The 15747-nt window shown below is 31.3% G+C and overlaps 1 protein-coding gene across 1 annotated transcript in view; it reads left to right on the plus strand.

The window, feature by feature from the left end:
• LOC118909530 (girdin-like) overlaps positions 1–15747 on the plus strand; it is a 95003-nt gene that overhangs the window by 21166 nt on the left and 58090 nt on the right. The window contains 3 exon segments of the mRNA XM_057496962.1: positions 7076–7184; positions 10398–10467; positions 11935–11993. Of these exon segments, the coding sequence (XP_057352945.1) occupies positions 7076–7184; positions 10398–10467; positions 11935–11993 (238 nt within the window).

Consider the following 15747-nt stretch of genomic DNA (forward strand, 5'->3'; position numbering starts at 1 on the left):
TTGTAGAGGCAGCTTTAAGAATTCAGATGTCCTTAATTAAGACAAGCATTAAGGAGATATACAAAGTTGTAAAAGAATGTCACTCCCCATTAAATTATTTTGTTTTAGGAAAAAATATTTAACATAAAAGTGGTCTTTAGGTTAACATATGAGTTTGTTCTTAGTGGATTAATAAATTATTTTTTAATCCTTTTAATTTATAATATAGTAAATATAGGTAGATACAGGTCACATAAACAAAAGCTTTTTAGAGTCCTCAGTAATTTAAGAATGAAAAAGGGTGCTCACACCAAAAAGTTAGAAAACTGCTAGTCTAATATTTGAAGGAGTCAAATACTGAAGACTGGCTCATTCTAAGAAGTAAAGCGTAGATCTTCAGTCATTTTGTCCAGTTCAGATAAAACCAAAGTTAAGGGTATGTATTAGGTTTGATTTTTATTTGTTTGTGTCCATTTGCAATTTTTAAATCAGAGCATTGTTTCTCTTGATTTAATACTTTTTTTTTAAACCACTTATTTCCCTGATTATACTCAAGACTGAGATGCCTTCTTACTTGGATAACCTTAAATGGTGATAATTATTTTTCATAAAGCACTCATACTGGTATATGCACATTTGAAGTTAGATATGCAAGTTAATTATTTGAAATGTTTCATCATGACATGGAAATATTATAAAATATACCCCAAATTAAAAAGAAAACCCTGTATATATAGAAAACTACTTGTCAGTTAGAGTGGCATGATCAAAAACGAGTACATGTTGTGAAGCACCAGCACTAAACAGATGGCCCAGGAAGGTACATAACAGGTGTGCAGTCTGGGCAGAAGAACATGAAGCCATTAAAGCTATCAGTTTTCTTTTTTTGTAGATACTGATCTATGAATAAATAAAGACATAATCCTTGGTTATACAAGGACCAAATTTAGAATATTAGTGTTGCAGAACTGCTAACATTTCCTTTATTTCTTACCCTAATTTAAAAATTAGCTATGCACAGTGGTAGATAACACTACTGTTTATTGTAATTAATGCATCTGGTCATAAGTAGATCATTTATAAATGTGAAATTTCTGGAGGCCCTCTTTTCTTGTCATGTTATATTTAACTTCCGGCCAGACGGATTTGAGCTGTATTGCTCTAGGCTATTTGCCTCTAAGTAAAGCATTTTTCTCTTTTCATCATGTGAAAGGAAATGGTCAGTCTGAGATAATGTTGGCTTGGAAATAGCTATATAAGATTAGAAAGGTACTTGTTCACAAATCACATATGTATAATTCCATAGGTTTTCTTTAATTTTAGAAAAACAGGTCTTTCCAAAGATAAGATTTTTTTTAAAGTATGCCTTCTAAAAGAGTTTAATCAAAACTTCATTAACTATGATTCTGTCTATTCTGAATTAATCTTTGGTTAGCATTTTAATTATTAAATGTGAAGGAAAGAGAATATTGAGAATACTTGAGAGACTACAGTTTCCTTTTAGAGAATTGTAGATTCCTACTATACCCAGTTTGTTTAAATTACTATACTGTGACTTCTACTATATAAAGAAACAAAACTTAAAATACATGGAGGAATAGAGTTTTTTCTGTTTTCACACAGAGTGCATACTTTCTACAAAGAAATTTTTTATACTGTTTTGTTTATGCATAGTCTCTCACACTTGTCTTATTGAATCTCTATCATTGAATCCTACAAATATATAGCCTCATTAAATGTGTCTCAGTTAAATAATAGTCAGATACAATTACTTAAATTTTTCCCTACAAGTAAAAAAAATGGACAGGCTTCATGAAACATAATTTTTTTGTGGGTATTTTTTCTCTCTTTAAAAAATGTTTACATGGTTAAAAGGATTAGTTAATACCAAAAGGTTTGTAATGAGAAACAGCAGTCCCCTGCCCTAAGTTACTCACATCTCAGTTCTGTAACGTAAAACCTTTGAATTTTTTTAACAATTTCTTCTATCATTTAGCCCATATATAGTGATAATATGTCTGCCCTAGTATATGTTGATTTATCCCTTTTAGACGTTATCTGTTTTCTTTCTGGATAATGGTAAATGGGATGTGATCTTTTTAATGCCCCATCTTCTTCCCCTGTCCTTCTAATGTAGTTATTCCAAGTTTAGTTAAATCAGTAATCACTGTATACTACACTGTATAGTTATATAGTATAACTATAATGTTCTCTGCAGTGCCAGATAGTGTACCATTATCACATTTTTCTTTTAAAAAAAAATACTCTTTTCTGAGTTACTTTGTTTCTTGATTTGCATAATTTTCAGTAAATCTATCTTTGAATATTCAACTATTTTTCATGGAAGTGGAGATAGTACTTTTGGGGCAGTTTCACCAAAGGGTGATCCTTCTCCCATAAAGAGATCACACTCTTGGACTGAAAGGGCCTGTTTTCCATATTCCTAACATATGTAAGTATGATCATAACTCAAAGTAGACATGAGTCAAATGAGAAATCCAACCCTTTTAACTGGAAGTTTATTGCTCATGCCCAGAGTGCTTAGTAGTTATCCTGGTCTCCAAGTCCAGAAAGTTTATAGATAAACTGTGATGTGATATCCTATGATTCTAAAGAAGTAGGAATTTTATATTTCTGTTTGCACACTCTAAATAGGTATAATGTAGATTAGGAACTGAAACTGAGGCTGTGAGAACCTAGGTATCTGCCTGTTCTACCAAAGAACTCCACTATTACATTGGATTTCCTAATGAGTCAACCAGTTTATAAAAATCCCCTTAAATCCCATGTAATCATAGCAGAGATTTGTAAACACAAAGCACCAGTTTTATAAAAAGATGTAGAAAACTTTCATTCCCCTATCTTTAAGATCCCTGTTGAATATGAGGTTACTTTTAGTTGTTAAAATACTTTTCTGTGAATTTTTCAAAATACTTTCTCTAGCTTCTCTAAATTGCATTTTTTTCTTTTTCCTAGATTACTAAAATAATTTCATCTGATATCTTAATAATTAAAAACTAAACAGTTCCTTTTTTAATATTCAGAATTGTCTTAATTGTTTCAAGCAGTCCTTCTCAAAAGAATGAAAATAAAAAAACATAAAATTTACAAGTAGTTTTTTTTACAAAAAAATCTTAAAAGATCAAGCAAACCACAGTTCTAAATTCTTAAGACTCACCAATTCTTAGAAAAACTTCAATCAAAGAAAGAGACTATGGGCCTTTCTGGTAACTGAGTAAGTTTTGAAATATCATAAGGAGGAGTGTTAGACATAAATTTAACAAAAAGCTTTGGGAATTTATTTTTTAAAAATCTAAAGAGCATGGGAAACTTGGTAATAACCTGTCAGGGAGAAAGATTATATGTACATTACTTGTTAAGGTGAGAGTTTTTTAAAGTGGGAATGAAATCACACATATTTATTAGAATATTATACATCCATCCCAAAGTAAAAATCCAAATTGTTTATTGTCATTTAATAATGGCTTGCATGTAAATTTGTACAGTTTTTATAGTTTATACACATGTTCAGTAGTAATACTGAAATATTTCTTAAGTATTTGTTTTCAGAATTAAATACCTAGATTTATAATAAAAACTACTGTAATAAATAAGAGGTGGGGAGAAAGAAATGAATTTTCATTAGTTTGATTACTTATTATGAAGACAAAATTAGGGATGTGCTCCAAAAACATAGTGAAAACAATGATTTGTGCACATGGATTTTATAGATAAAACACTGCTGAAACTTTTTTCTGCCTGTCTTTTCTTTGTTTTCCTGAATAATCCTAAAAGGGAAAAGCTGAGAAAGAGAATGGAAAAAAGTGGTAAAAACCTATACAAGTTACTACTTTGGACTTTGATTTTCTGATTTATAGTGAAACTAGATAATCTCTAAAGTATTTTTTAGGTTTAAATGTTACCAACATATGAATAGGAGAGTTGTGGATGAGAGGTATATAAGGGGATTCAAATATAGAGCAAGGAAAATAGAAACAGAGATGGAAGAAGACTAGAGAGGAAAAGATTTACTGAGTGCCTAGGATTGCAGATGAAATTTACATAACTATCTAATATTTTTGTTACTGGAGTTGTTCCTACTCTCTTCTCCCAAATACAGATGTACTTTTCTCCACAATGATAGCTTGACTAAACTAAGCTTTTATACATTAATATAGCCACAGTAAGTACTCAATAAACATTTGTTTAATTTACTGATTTAAAGTATACCAGAGTCAGAGTTAATTATATAAAACAAGTATCCTTCAGCTCTCTTTTGAGTTTTTAACCATGACTTCGTGACCATGCTGCTGTTTGTCTGTCTGCCATCACACATGATCTGACATCTGTGATGTAGTTTCCTTGTCTTTGTAAGTGACTAATTCAGATTCATGCTTTTACCTAGTTGACCCACTTTTACAGTTATAATCTCTTTTGCCTTGGGCTATTCATTATTTCCCTTGCACTAAGCGTAAATCTGTCAGGGGTCAGATTTGGCTTGCCATTTTCCTACTATTCTCCCTTATTTGGTAGATCTCAAATTGTATTTAGGACTCTGTTTTCAACTGATTTTGGAGACACACGCATTGGTAGGAAGTATCTGTTCCAGGCTGCCAAGTGAGTTACTAGCTTGGAGAATGTCATCTCATAACTCTTACTAGAAAGCAACAATTTAAAAAATACTATGCTTAGTCTCAGATCACTTATTCTTATCTATTCAAACAACATTTGTGTTAGATTATATGGTAATTTTATAGAGATAAAAATGTGAATATGATATGGTCTCTGCTCTCGAGAAGCTTAGTCTAGTGATAACATGACAGGCATAATGGCAGTTATTAGAAAACCTGTGGTAGAATTATATACCAAAAAAGGGGAGTAGTTGTTATACTGTGGGGTGGAGCTGATGGAGTAAATAGTCTAGGATTATGAGAATGATTCAGTACTAGAAGATGTAACATTAATTCACTACATTAACATGTCAAAGGAGAAGGGTCAGGTGGGTATAGATGTAGGAAAAATTGGATAAAATTCAGCAACTATACAGATAATTGAATAGGAATAGGAGGGAACTTAACTTGAAGGAGAGTATCCATTAGGAAATTATAGCATTAGTGGAGAAACATTAGTGAAGAAATATCCCATTAAATTTAAGAACAAGATAGGGTAGCTCCTATCTCCATTATTATTTGTTAATATAGTAAGTAGAGATATAGAAATGATATGTAAGATTGCAAAGGAGGAACTAAACTGATATTTGATGATGATAAGATTTTTTTACCTGGAAAACCTAGAACAATGAACTAAGTAAACTAAATTTTGAAAGGTGGTTAATCAGAAGTGCAATACACAAAAACTACAGTTTTCCTGTGATACACTGGCAATGATAAAGTAGACAATGAAATAGCAAACATCCATTTCACAAAAACCCAAGTTAAAAAAAATTTTATTCAAATGTGTAACACTTTTGTGGGGGAAATTTTTACATCTTACTAATGCAAATGTCAGTGTTTATCAAATTAATACTAGTGAAATCCTATTAAATCTCAATGATGTTTTTCATAGAACCTTATAAATGTCTAAAATTCATAGAAAAGAGTGATGTATAGGACCAGTCAGGACAAGTTAGAAAACAAAAACATAAAAGAGGAGCTTTCACTAAAAGAATTAAGATAATAATAAAGCTATGGTAATATTAAAAAGATTTTAATGACACAGGAATAAACATATGGGTTAATAGGACAGAATAGACTACGAAAGTAGACCCACACTTACATAATGGGCATCTAGTATACCATAGAGATCAGTGGGAAATGATAAGCTCCTTAGTAATTGTTGGGATAATTGATGATCAATATGGGAAGACTAAATTATATTCAGGGAACCTCAAGGAATATGAAAGGACAACCTATTAAAGTTCAGCAAGATTTCTAAAGATAAGAATGATACACAAAAATTGATAGCGTTCATATATGAATAATAGCCTATTAACAGATATAATTTGAAAATACTACATTCACTCTAACAGCAAATACTAGAAGGCATTTAAGCATCTAATAAAAGACCATCATAAAGAATATTATAAAGTGGCTTTGAAAAAAAGCCCAGTGATGGATATGGCTGCAAAAGCAAAATTCATCAAATGAGATTGCATCAAACTAAAAACTTCACCACCACAAAGGAAATGATCTACAAAACAAAAAGATAACCTATGGTAGTTATCAAAGTAATTATAGTACTAGACTATGATCAGTTGAATACTATTTGTACCCATGAATACATACAGATATAAATAAATTAAAGATCAGATATTGACATAGTTTCAAAGTTTGTTCCCACAAAATACTTAATACAAAAGAAAAAGAGTAACTCTCTTAGAGAAAACTGGCAGATACCAGTTGAATCAAGTGAAAAGGGAATGTCAACAAAAATGGGATAAATCAAAATCATGTACCACCTCTTAGCATGCATTAAGAACACAAGATCTGTTGTCTGTTTTTCTTGTCAATGATATATAACCCGAACTTGAGTCAGATACAGACTAATCTGAGAAATTCAATTGAAGAATGTTCTATGAAATAACTGGCTTGTAACCTTTTTTTTTGGAGGGGGGTATCATTAATGTACAATTACATGAGCAACATTATGGTTACTAGACTCCCCCCATTATCAAGTCCCCACCACATACCCCATTACGGTCACTGTCCATCAGCATAGTAAGATGCTATAGAATCACCACTTGTCTTCTCTGTGTTGTACTGCCTTTCCCGTGCTCCCCCTCCCCCACATCATGTGTGCTACATTATGTGGAGAGAAAATGAGAATGAAGGGTAGCATTTTACTTAATGTTTCAGATTTGTTTTGTAGGTCTTAGAACTATCAGGTATATTTATTATAAATTAGAAGCACAGAATACATGTCAAAGTAATCGTTTGTCCTTTTTTGGATTCTCTATTAATACAGCTGAACGCACAAATTTAAAAAATGTATTCTATTATTATTTTTTGTCATCTATAGGCTGATAGGTGTATGTCAATATAATTGTATCTTAAAGCATTTAAAAATTTTTCTTAATTTCTTTAATTTCTTGTTTTAGTAATCCTAAATTGGAGAGTCAGAGAGTCAGTAAAAAAGTCAACAATGATGCCTCACTTAGAATTCATAATCTATCCATTTTGGTGAGACAGATAAAATTTTATTACCAGGTAAGTGGTCCCTTTTTTCAATTGTTAATTTCATAACTGCTTCATACTCATATTTTTGTGGTATTTAGTATCAATCACCTAATATATATTAAATTCTTATTATGTACCAGATCTGGTCTTTTTGCTGGAGAGAGCAGGAATAATATAGTTTATTTCTTATGCAATATTAAAAATACAAGCAAGCCCTTCATAGTTATCTAATTTCACAAATAATTGATAAATTTTTAAAACCAGTTCCCAGTTTCCTGAGAATTCACATAGTGTAACACTTTGTAGCTTACTTGAATTTGCCTTTGAAAAATGTACTTTCTGTCATCCTTTTTAAAACTTAAGTTGATTGCATATTTCAGAGTTTAAATATGAGCATTTTTAAGGCTATCAATATGCCTCTTAGAATTGCTATAGCTGCATCACACATTTTGATATATTTTTTAAAGTGTTTATGCATTTTCTAATTTTTGTTATGATTTCTTATTTTACTTAATGTTATTTGGAAATACGCTTTTAGATTCCAGACATTTGGTATTTTTCAAGCAGTCTTTTTTGGTTTTCATTTTTGTCAAAGAATATAGTTTGTATGGTACTGATTTTTTGACATTTGTGAATAATTATTTGCCCTGACCTAGTATTTCGTCAGTTTTCATTATTGTTTGACATATGCTTGAGAAAGATGTGTACTCACCAATTGTTTGGGTGAGTCAGAGCAAGTTTGTTTGTTAAATATATTATTCAGTCTTTTGCAGCCTGACTAATTTTGTCCCTTGATCTATTACTTAGTGAGAAAGATGACTTGGAATCTCCCATTTTGATAACAGTTTTGTCAAATTTTCATTTATACATTTTAAAGCTATGTTATTGTGTACGTGAATTTAAAATTGTTTAATTAATCTGCACAATTACACATTTATCAGTTGTTCAGAGATAACTTAAAATTAATACTTGGAAGTAAATTAAAAGGTAGACCTTCCCCCCCACCAGTCTTCATCATCATAGTAACTTGCTACTTTTGTTTCACTTCCTACTCTTCCCAACGAAAGTCATACACATAATAAGTATGGAGCTGATTTAAGCCTAGGCATTCTGGTTCTGCTGTACCAGAGTACTCTTTACTAATTCATTCAATTTCATTACACTAGAGTACATTGTTAGATACATAGAGGTAAGTTTAAATTTAGCAATTTACAACAGCAATTTGCATCATCCAAATATAATCAAACTTCATAGTGTAAAGGTCAGCTGTATTATCACATGATGTCATTGATGGTGCCCTATGGTGAAAGGATATATGAGATTGCTTTCATCTTTGTGGGGAGACTGAGCTAGCATGAGAGCATGGGGTAACATAGTAGGCAGGAAGTGGGGAGCCAGCTGAGGAAGAGGGTGGAGGATAGAGAGTGGACCGTATTGAAGATTCCTAACCACTTTGGACAGTTTCCTCATAAAAGTGTAACAACATAGAAAAATACCTAGTAAATCAGTTACAAAATTGCCTTGGAAATGTAAGCTGATGTTTTCTAGCTGACTCATCAATTTTGACTGTTAACCCCCAAAATAAGTGGTGTGAATAAGAGTTATCTTTTATCTTGGAAGTTGAGATAAAGCTTTTCTTCTGGTAATTCTGGATCTGGTCAAAGTTAAAGCCTCTATGAGAATGAATTTGACTGTTCTTTGTTCAGGCTGAGACTATCTCCACTAAATGGGATATAGACAAAGCACTGATTACTTTTTTATACATATCTCTTCTTTATGATTTCTTTTAAATATCTACAGTGATAGTCCTGATAATTTTGCTTCCAGGCAAGGAAGCTAAAAAATTAGAATGAATTAGAAATATATTCCTTTAAGTCCATTTAGCTGCTGCAGACTTAGCTATAGCATATTCCCTCTTGACATAAATTGCTTTTAACTGGAAAATTCATTTATTAAATAGCAAATTCACTATAAATCTTTAGAGTAAGTGATTTTAGCAATTTTTAATACTCTTAATATTCCTAATTATACTTACCTAAATGATGCACATACTGAGTATACTTTTCTTTAAATGTATGTATATTTTTGGTGATAGTTTTTTTAAGAGCTAGTATATATAATGCTGGAGAAAATTTTTTGAAACTTTCTAATACTTATCTATGAATAATTATATATGAAAGATTAATTCTAACTACCTACTGGTGTCTTGCCACACACTGGCTATAGGAAAATGCTTTAGTGGATCTAGAATTACACATCTTTCAAAAAACAACACAAATTAACTTTTCATGGTTATTATGCTTCCTCATCAGAGTATTAAGAATGATTTGGAAAGAATTGAATACTTTCAAAAACTCATTCCTCAGTAACTAGTTATGTCTGATGATGTATTAGAAGCTAGATTGTAAAGACACTTACAGTTATTTCTGTAATCTTGCAAAGACTCAGTATCATCTGTAGCCTAATTCATCCCAGATCCTTTGTAGCAAATCATTGTAATGGTTGTAATGACCGACACCATGTGTTCCTTTATTTCCTCAAAGGAAAGGTAGCGTAAACAGAAGGTACATACTTGATGTATTTCCTAAAATTAGTAATTTGAAAGTATTCAGTTCGTTCTGAATCATCCTGTACCATCAAATTGTGCATATATTCTTGTCTAAAAATTTGACAGAAGTAAAAAAAAGTAAAACATCTGTTGTAGATAGAAAAAAATGATTCACTGAGGAAGACCTCACTTGCATGAAATGATCATAAGATAGAGTTTCAAATAAAGTAGCTTTCTTAATTTTATCTATTTACTTATTTATGTATTTTACCTTTCTTAATTTTAATATCAGTTGACATTTTTAGTTCCCTCAGAGAGAAGTAACAAAAAAAAGAGAGTACACATGATTGAACTTTTCTTGAAGAATGATATTTAATTATTTAACACCTAAAACTTAAATTTCCAAATTATAAATATTAGACCACTTCTACTTGGACACTTTTATTTTGTGGGTAATTGATATATAATTGCTGTAGTCTATCTGATATTATAATTTTAGTTATTTAATTCATTAACTTAAAGGTACAAAAGACTTAAGACCTTGGATATCTTTTTTCACATTTATTTTTTTTAAGCTTCTAAATTGCAGTATAGCATACCTACAGAGAAGTGCACAAAAGTTAAGTCATGGCTTACTGAGTCATTACCTAATCAGTATTACCCATGTAACAACCTTTGGGTATCTTTTTTTACAGGAGACTTTGCAGCAGTTGATCATGATGTCATTGCCAAATGTATTAGTCATTGGCAGAAATCCCTTTTCTGGTAAGTAATAGAATTGGTATAATGTGATAATAGAGCCTTCTCTTTATGCAATATTGTAATGCTTACCAAGATCTTGCTTATTTACATTAGCACACTAGGTCTTTTATGACTTTATAGGGAAAGTTGGAGGTGATAATCTGTTTTATAGAGATAAAATAAACCTAAAATATTTGTAAGTTGTATATGGGATCAGATACACATTATACATTAAGTCCAGAGTTTTTTTTTACTACCAAATTGATACTTTTTTGTGATGATTTTTAGTGTCTCATTATAAACAAAAAATAGAAGATAATGTAGTCACAACCTTAGAAAAGTGATTTTGAAGTAATTTCTAGGTTGCTATGTGTATATATACTATCTACCATTGCCAAATTTGTCTGAATCTAAAGTTTTACTGACTGATAGGTTGTAATTTATATTAAACTACTTCTGCATGGGAAGCTAAGAAGCAGTTTCTTGGATCATTTAATTTACTTTTCTGAAACTTTTCTGCCCTTTACCATATTTTAAATGTGACATGTTCAGAGTTTTAATTTTGAACAGTTGGGGAAATTAGCAGCAACCACAGAGTTTCAACAAAGGACTTACTCTTCCTACAAGCTACATGTAACCCAAATCAAGTATATTTTCCCCAAACCCCACCCCCACCCTCAAACAAACAAAAAGAAAACCAGAAGAAATTTCTAAAAATGAAAAAAATATTTATTTGGGGAAGGGTAATTAGTATGGTTCAGTGTGGCTAAGAAGGTAGGTCGTTTCATTTAAAAAGATTTTGACTTTGTCTTGATCTTTTATAGAGGAATGTTTTTTTAATTATTGACCTGTGGTAAAATTTTGGGCCAAAGAAGTGACTTATTTTGTCAGCTGAATGTTCTAAGGAAAATCTGATATGAATGCTGTTGGACAGTGAATGAACTCTCTAGTTCTATTACAGATCATTAACTTTTTCCAGCATTATTTATTTTACCAGTGTCATTGTAACTCACTGCATTTGAGGTTTTGGTCCTCATGAATCTACACTGTGGAAATACATATAAATTTTATAGATAGATAAATCTGTATATAAGATGTGTTTTAGAAAGAAAACACTAATAGGCCTAAAAGAAGCCAAACCTGTTAGGAACCATTTTGGCTTTGTGACATGTCCCTATATAAGCAGCTCTTCATTTGGTATGCTCGTGTGGTATAATTTATGGAAAATTAGTGGATTTATAGTGACCATACTTTTTTGCACAGAGCCTGGCATTCTATTTTATCTATACTACAGCCCTTTAAAAAACTGAGATCCTCCCCATCTTCTGCTATTACTTCATTGTGCACATTCAGAGCTTCTATTTAAAATTCTTCACTGTACTTTCAGACCTAATCCTTTGGTCAAATTATGACTCTTACTTCTAGAAGTGATTCTGCCAATACTAAGAAAGAGTGTTGAAGTAAAGTACTTAGTAATTATTTTTATTTCAGAACAAGGCACAGAAGAAGTTAAAAAGTTGCTTTTACTTTTACTGGGTTGTGCAGTTCAGGTAAGTTAAAATATTTCTTCATATTTTCATTTTAATAACTTCCTTATATGTTTTTTCAGACTCTGGTTTCTAAAAGACTTACAGATAGGCTATTGGTTTCCAGTCTGTTAGAAAGTTTTAAATAGCTGTATAACCTCCCAAGGAGAATTTGGAGAAAAACATTTGTTTTGTTATCTAATTTCAAACTTTATATTATCAGATAGTCATAGCATTTAAAATCTTTGTTTTTTTTTTTATCCTGAGGCTTCTAATGGCCCCAAGTTTTTCAAATTTCCGTAGAAGTACCCTTAAAAACCTCCCCCAAAACATAATCCTTATGATTTAAACAGATGCATTTGTATTATAGAAAGGAAGCAGAATTAACAATTAAAAAGAGAATTATGAAAACTAATTTAGGAGTCTGAGTTGTAATTATATTGCCCTTTGGTCAATGATTATAATAATAGGAACTGTGATTTATTGAATGCCTACTTTGTGTCAGATATAATACCTTACATAGGTTTTCTCATATTTTTCAGATAAGGAGGCTGTTATTTAGATAGGGTGATATTTAAGTTATCAAAATTAAGTCACTTGTGAGAGTCAAGAAGGGTTCTCTCAGCAGTTACAGTGGAACTGCACGTGCATGTGTCACTGGGGCTGTCCCCGACAAACCAAGGGGCCGCTTTAGGTTTAAATTCTGTCGCTGGCAGGCCGAAGAGTTGAGATTCACTTCTGGTCTCTCGACTTCAAAACCTGTTATATCATGTTGATTTTCCTTTAATTTGACATTATTTGGATGAGTGATTACAATGTTACTTTAAACTATCTTAGTTCTTTGTGGAATAAAGTTATTTGTAAACAAATAAATAATGTGGCCACTAATGATTTTTTATACATATGCCAGAAGTTGTATATTCAGGAATATTGACTTTTAGAGCTGACTGCAGAACTACGTATTTTTATGTTATTAATGCTTAATGATATGTAATGTATAGGTGTTTACTTCATAATTGATTAAATATGAAGTTGAATATAGTATTGATACTCATTGCTCTTCTAATTTGACCACCAACTGTTGAGTTATAAAACCGCATTAATTATTTACATCCTTTCTGTACTCTATTTGCTTTAAAAATACTCTGTTGATGAATGTTACGTTAATTTAGGTAACACAGTGATGGCATAAATTTGGTTGTTATTTCTGGTTACTATGTGGTTATTATTGCTGGTTAGTAAAATTAACAGTGAATAAAGAAGAACCAAGGACTCTTTTATGAACGAACACCTTAGGGAATGCTTCAATATTAAGGAAACTAATGTTATTACCATCTCTAAGAGTAACAAAGAAAGATTATGATATCTTAACTGCTTCCCCCTTCCCTACCATTTTCTGTAACTCACGTAATAGTGTCCCAGATGCTGGAAAATGAAAAGGATGGCATGAAAATAACATTCTTTTTCTAATAAACTAAAGCTTTAGGTAGGTTAACCTATGTAAACCAGAAGTGTCTTCTCTTTTCTTCTAGATTTAAGAAAATATTCCTTCTGTGTACCAATATATTGTGTACCAATATATCGGTGATTTCCTAAAGAAATTTACAAATAATTTTTGACATTTGAATGACTATTGATACATAAGTTTTAAAACAACTTCCTTCATTTTACTTTACTATTGAAATAAAGCACCTCTATGTAATGGGCAAATTTTTCTTAAAACTACTTAATAGCCATTCTAGAAATCATCAGTTATAATGTCAGATATATACATTCCTTTTTATTAATGCACAGAAACTACATGTGCATAGACTTACTCTTGTAAGGAGCCCACTTTCTAAAATAGTTTCCATTAGTGTCAGCATGTAATTAAAACAAGAAGATTTTCTAGTGATGTTAAAGTATTCTTATTTTTTTCTATTCATTTGTTAGCTGGTTATGATTACCTGTACTTTAGACTCACTTATCTGGGAAGGGCTTGTTAGGTAGTTGTTATTTCAATTGGTCATTGGAGAAAGGAAGAAGAATATTTGGGTATATTAAGGTTTAAGAGACGGCACAGAGTGGGAAAATTGTGTAAAAGAATAATTATATAAATATGCATTGGTGTGACGTAAATAAAGTAACCGAGAAAATAAAGGCAATTTTAAGATGTTTCGAGAGAGCAGGGCAGTGTGAAGGTAGGTTTTAAGGTTGACAGAAGGAGTTCATTAGGTTTATAATTTTTTTCCTAAACTTGAGAATAGTTTAAAGAGCCACTAAATGAAATGTATCTGCCACGTGAAAGTGTGACTCTTGGGAAGTATGAGTGGAGTCAGTGAAGAGTAATTTGTAGCACTATGTTTGGAAGATGTCTAGGACCCAAAGTAGCAAACGCATTTGAAAATAAAGAAAGAATAAATACAGGGAAGTTCATTTTTCATAGTAAAGATAGATTTTACCAGTTGTCAAAAACAAAGCAAAGACTCAAGGAGAGCATCATTCTAATCTTAACCTGTGTCAGCATCATTCAGAGTTTTTATAGAAATGAGGAGGTGGGAGGGTTGTCAGACCTTCGTCTTTGAAGTGAATTGATGTAAACCAGTCATAGTATATATCTTATGTATTTGCAGTCATGGCAGAAATTTTTTTTTCACTTGAAAGCCCTTGAGACGCATCTGTTGTGCCAAAAAGTCAGATCTACCAAGAAGGAAGAAGGATCCAGTTTTGAAAAAAATACTGTATTTTTTTCATTCTGTATTTTTTAAACTGTTAATGATTTGGTTTTGTTTTTCCCAAATGTACACTATGTACCAGATGCTGTAGTTAAGAACAGGGACAGGGATTTTTTTTTTAATACAAATCTCAGGGAGTTTAAATTTTAGAGACAGACCAAACAATAAACAGTACATGGTAATAATTACGATAATGCAAGATATATTGGTACACAGAGGGAATATTTTCTTAAGTCTGCTTATAGTGTAAGGGAATGCCTCTCTCAGGAGGTAATATTTGAAGTGAGAGCAAAGATATTGAGATAAACAACTTGTTAGGGACCATCAAGTATGGTTGGAATGAAACATGCTTTGGGGAGAATGGCAAGAGATTAGAGGGGTGACAGGGATTGGGTCACAAAGGACTGGATTTGCCATATTAAAATAGAGTTTGTATTTCATCCTACAGATATTTGGGAGCTACTAATGCTAAGGACATTAGATGTGTAACAACAAAATTTATTGCTAGCCTTCAGCTCTAACTATATGAACAATTAAAATAAATCTTTGTTGATACTGAAAACCAAAATGTATTTAGGACCAGAAACTTTAGAAAACCAATCAGTTGACAAGTATTACTTGAACACTTTCTAGAACATAATCTCTATTATGGAAAATCAGTTCATCTAGTAGTTGAATAGGTTAAAGTTCTAATATTTAGTATAATGTATAAATGGCATAAATGTTTTATCACATTAAGATCTCCTTTATCTATTATACTTCTGATTTGTAAGTAGAAATAGTAAGTTTAAAGTTTGCTGATTTGATACTATAGTCCAAGAATTCAGTGGGCTTTGGGTTTTTCTTTTGAAGAAAAAATGATGAAATTCTTAAGGGGAAGCAGCATTCAAAAACAGTAACACTAGCCACTATCCAAATATCTTACCTCACAGAATAAATTATAATTAAGACTTTTATATATAAATACATATATATGTAAGCTATAGGAATAACTTTGAATATGAAGAAAACTGTTCAAGACCAGTGTTTGTGTATTTTCATTATTGGTGGGCTAAACCAGTCAG

The sequence above is a fragment of the Manis pentadactyla genome, chromosome 2, assembly GCF_030020395.1.
Source record: "Manis pentadactyla isolate mManPen7 chromosome 2, mManPen7.hap1, whole genome shotgun sequence".
Lineage (NCBI taxonomy): Eukaryota > Metazoa > Chordata > Mammalia > Pholidota > Manidae > Manis > Manis pentadactyla.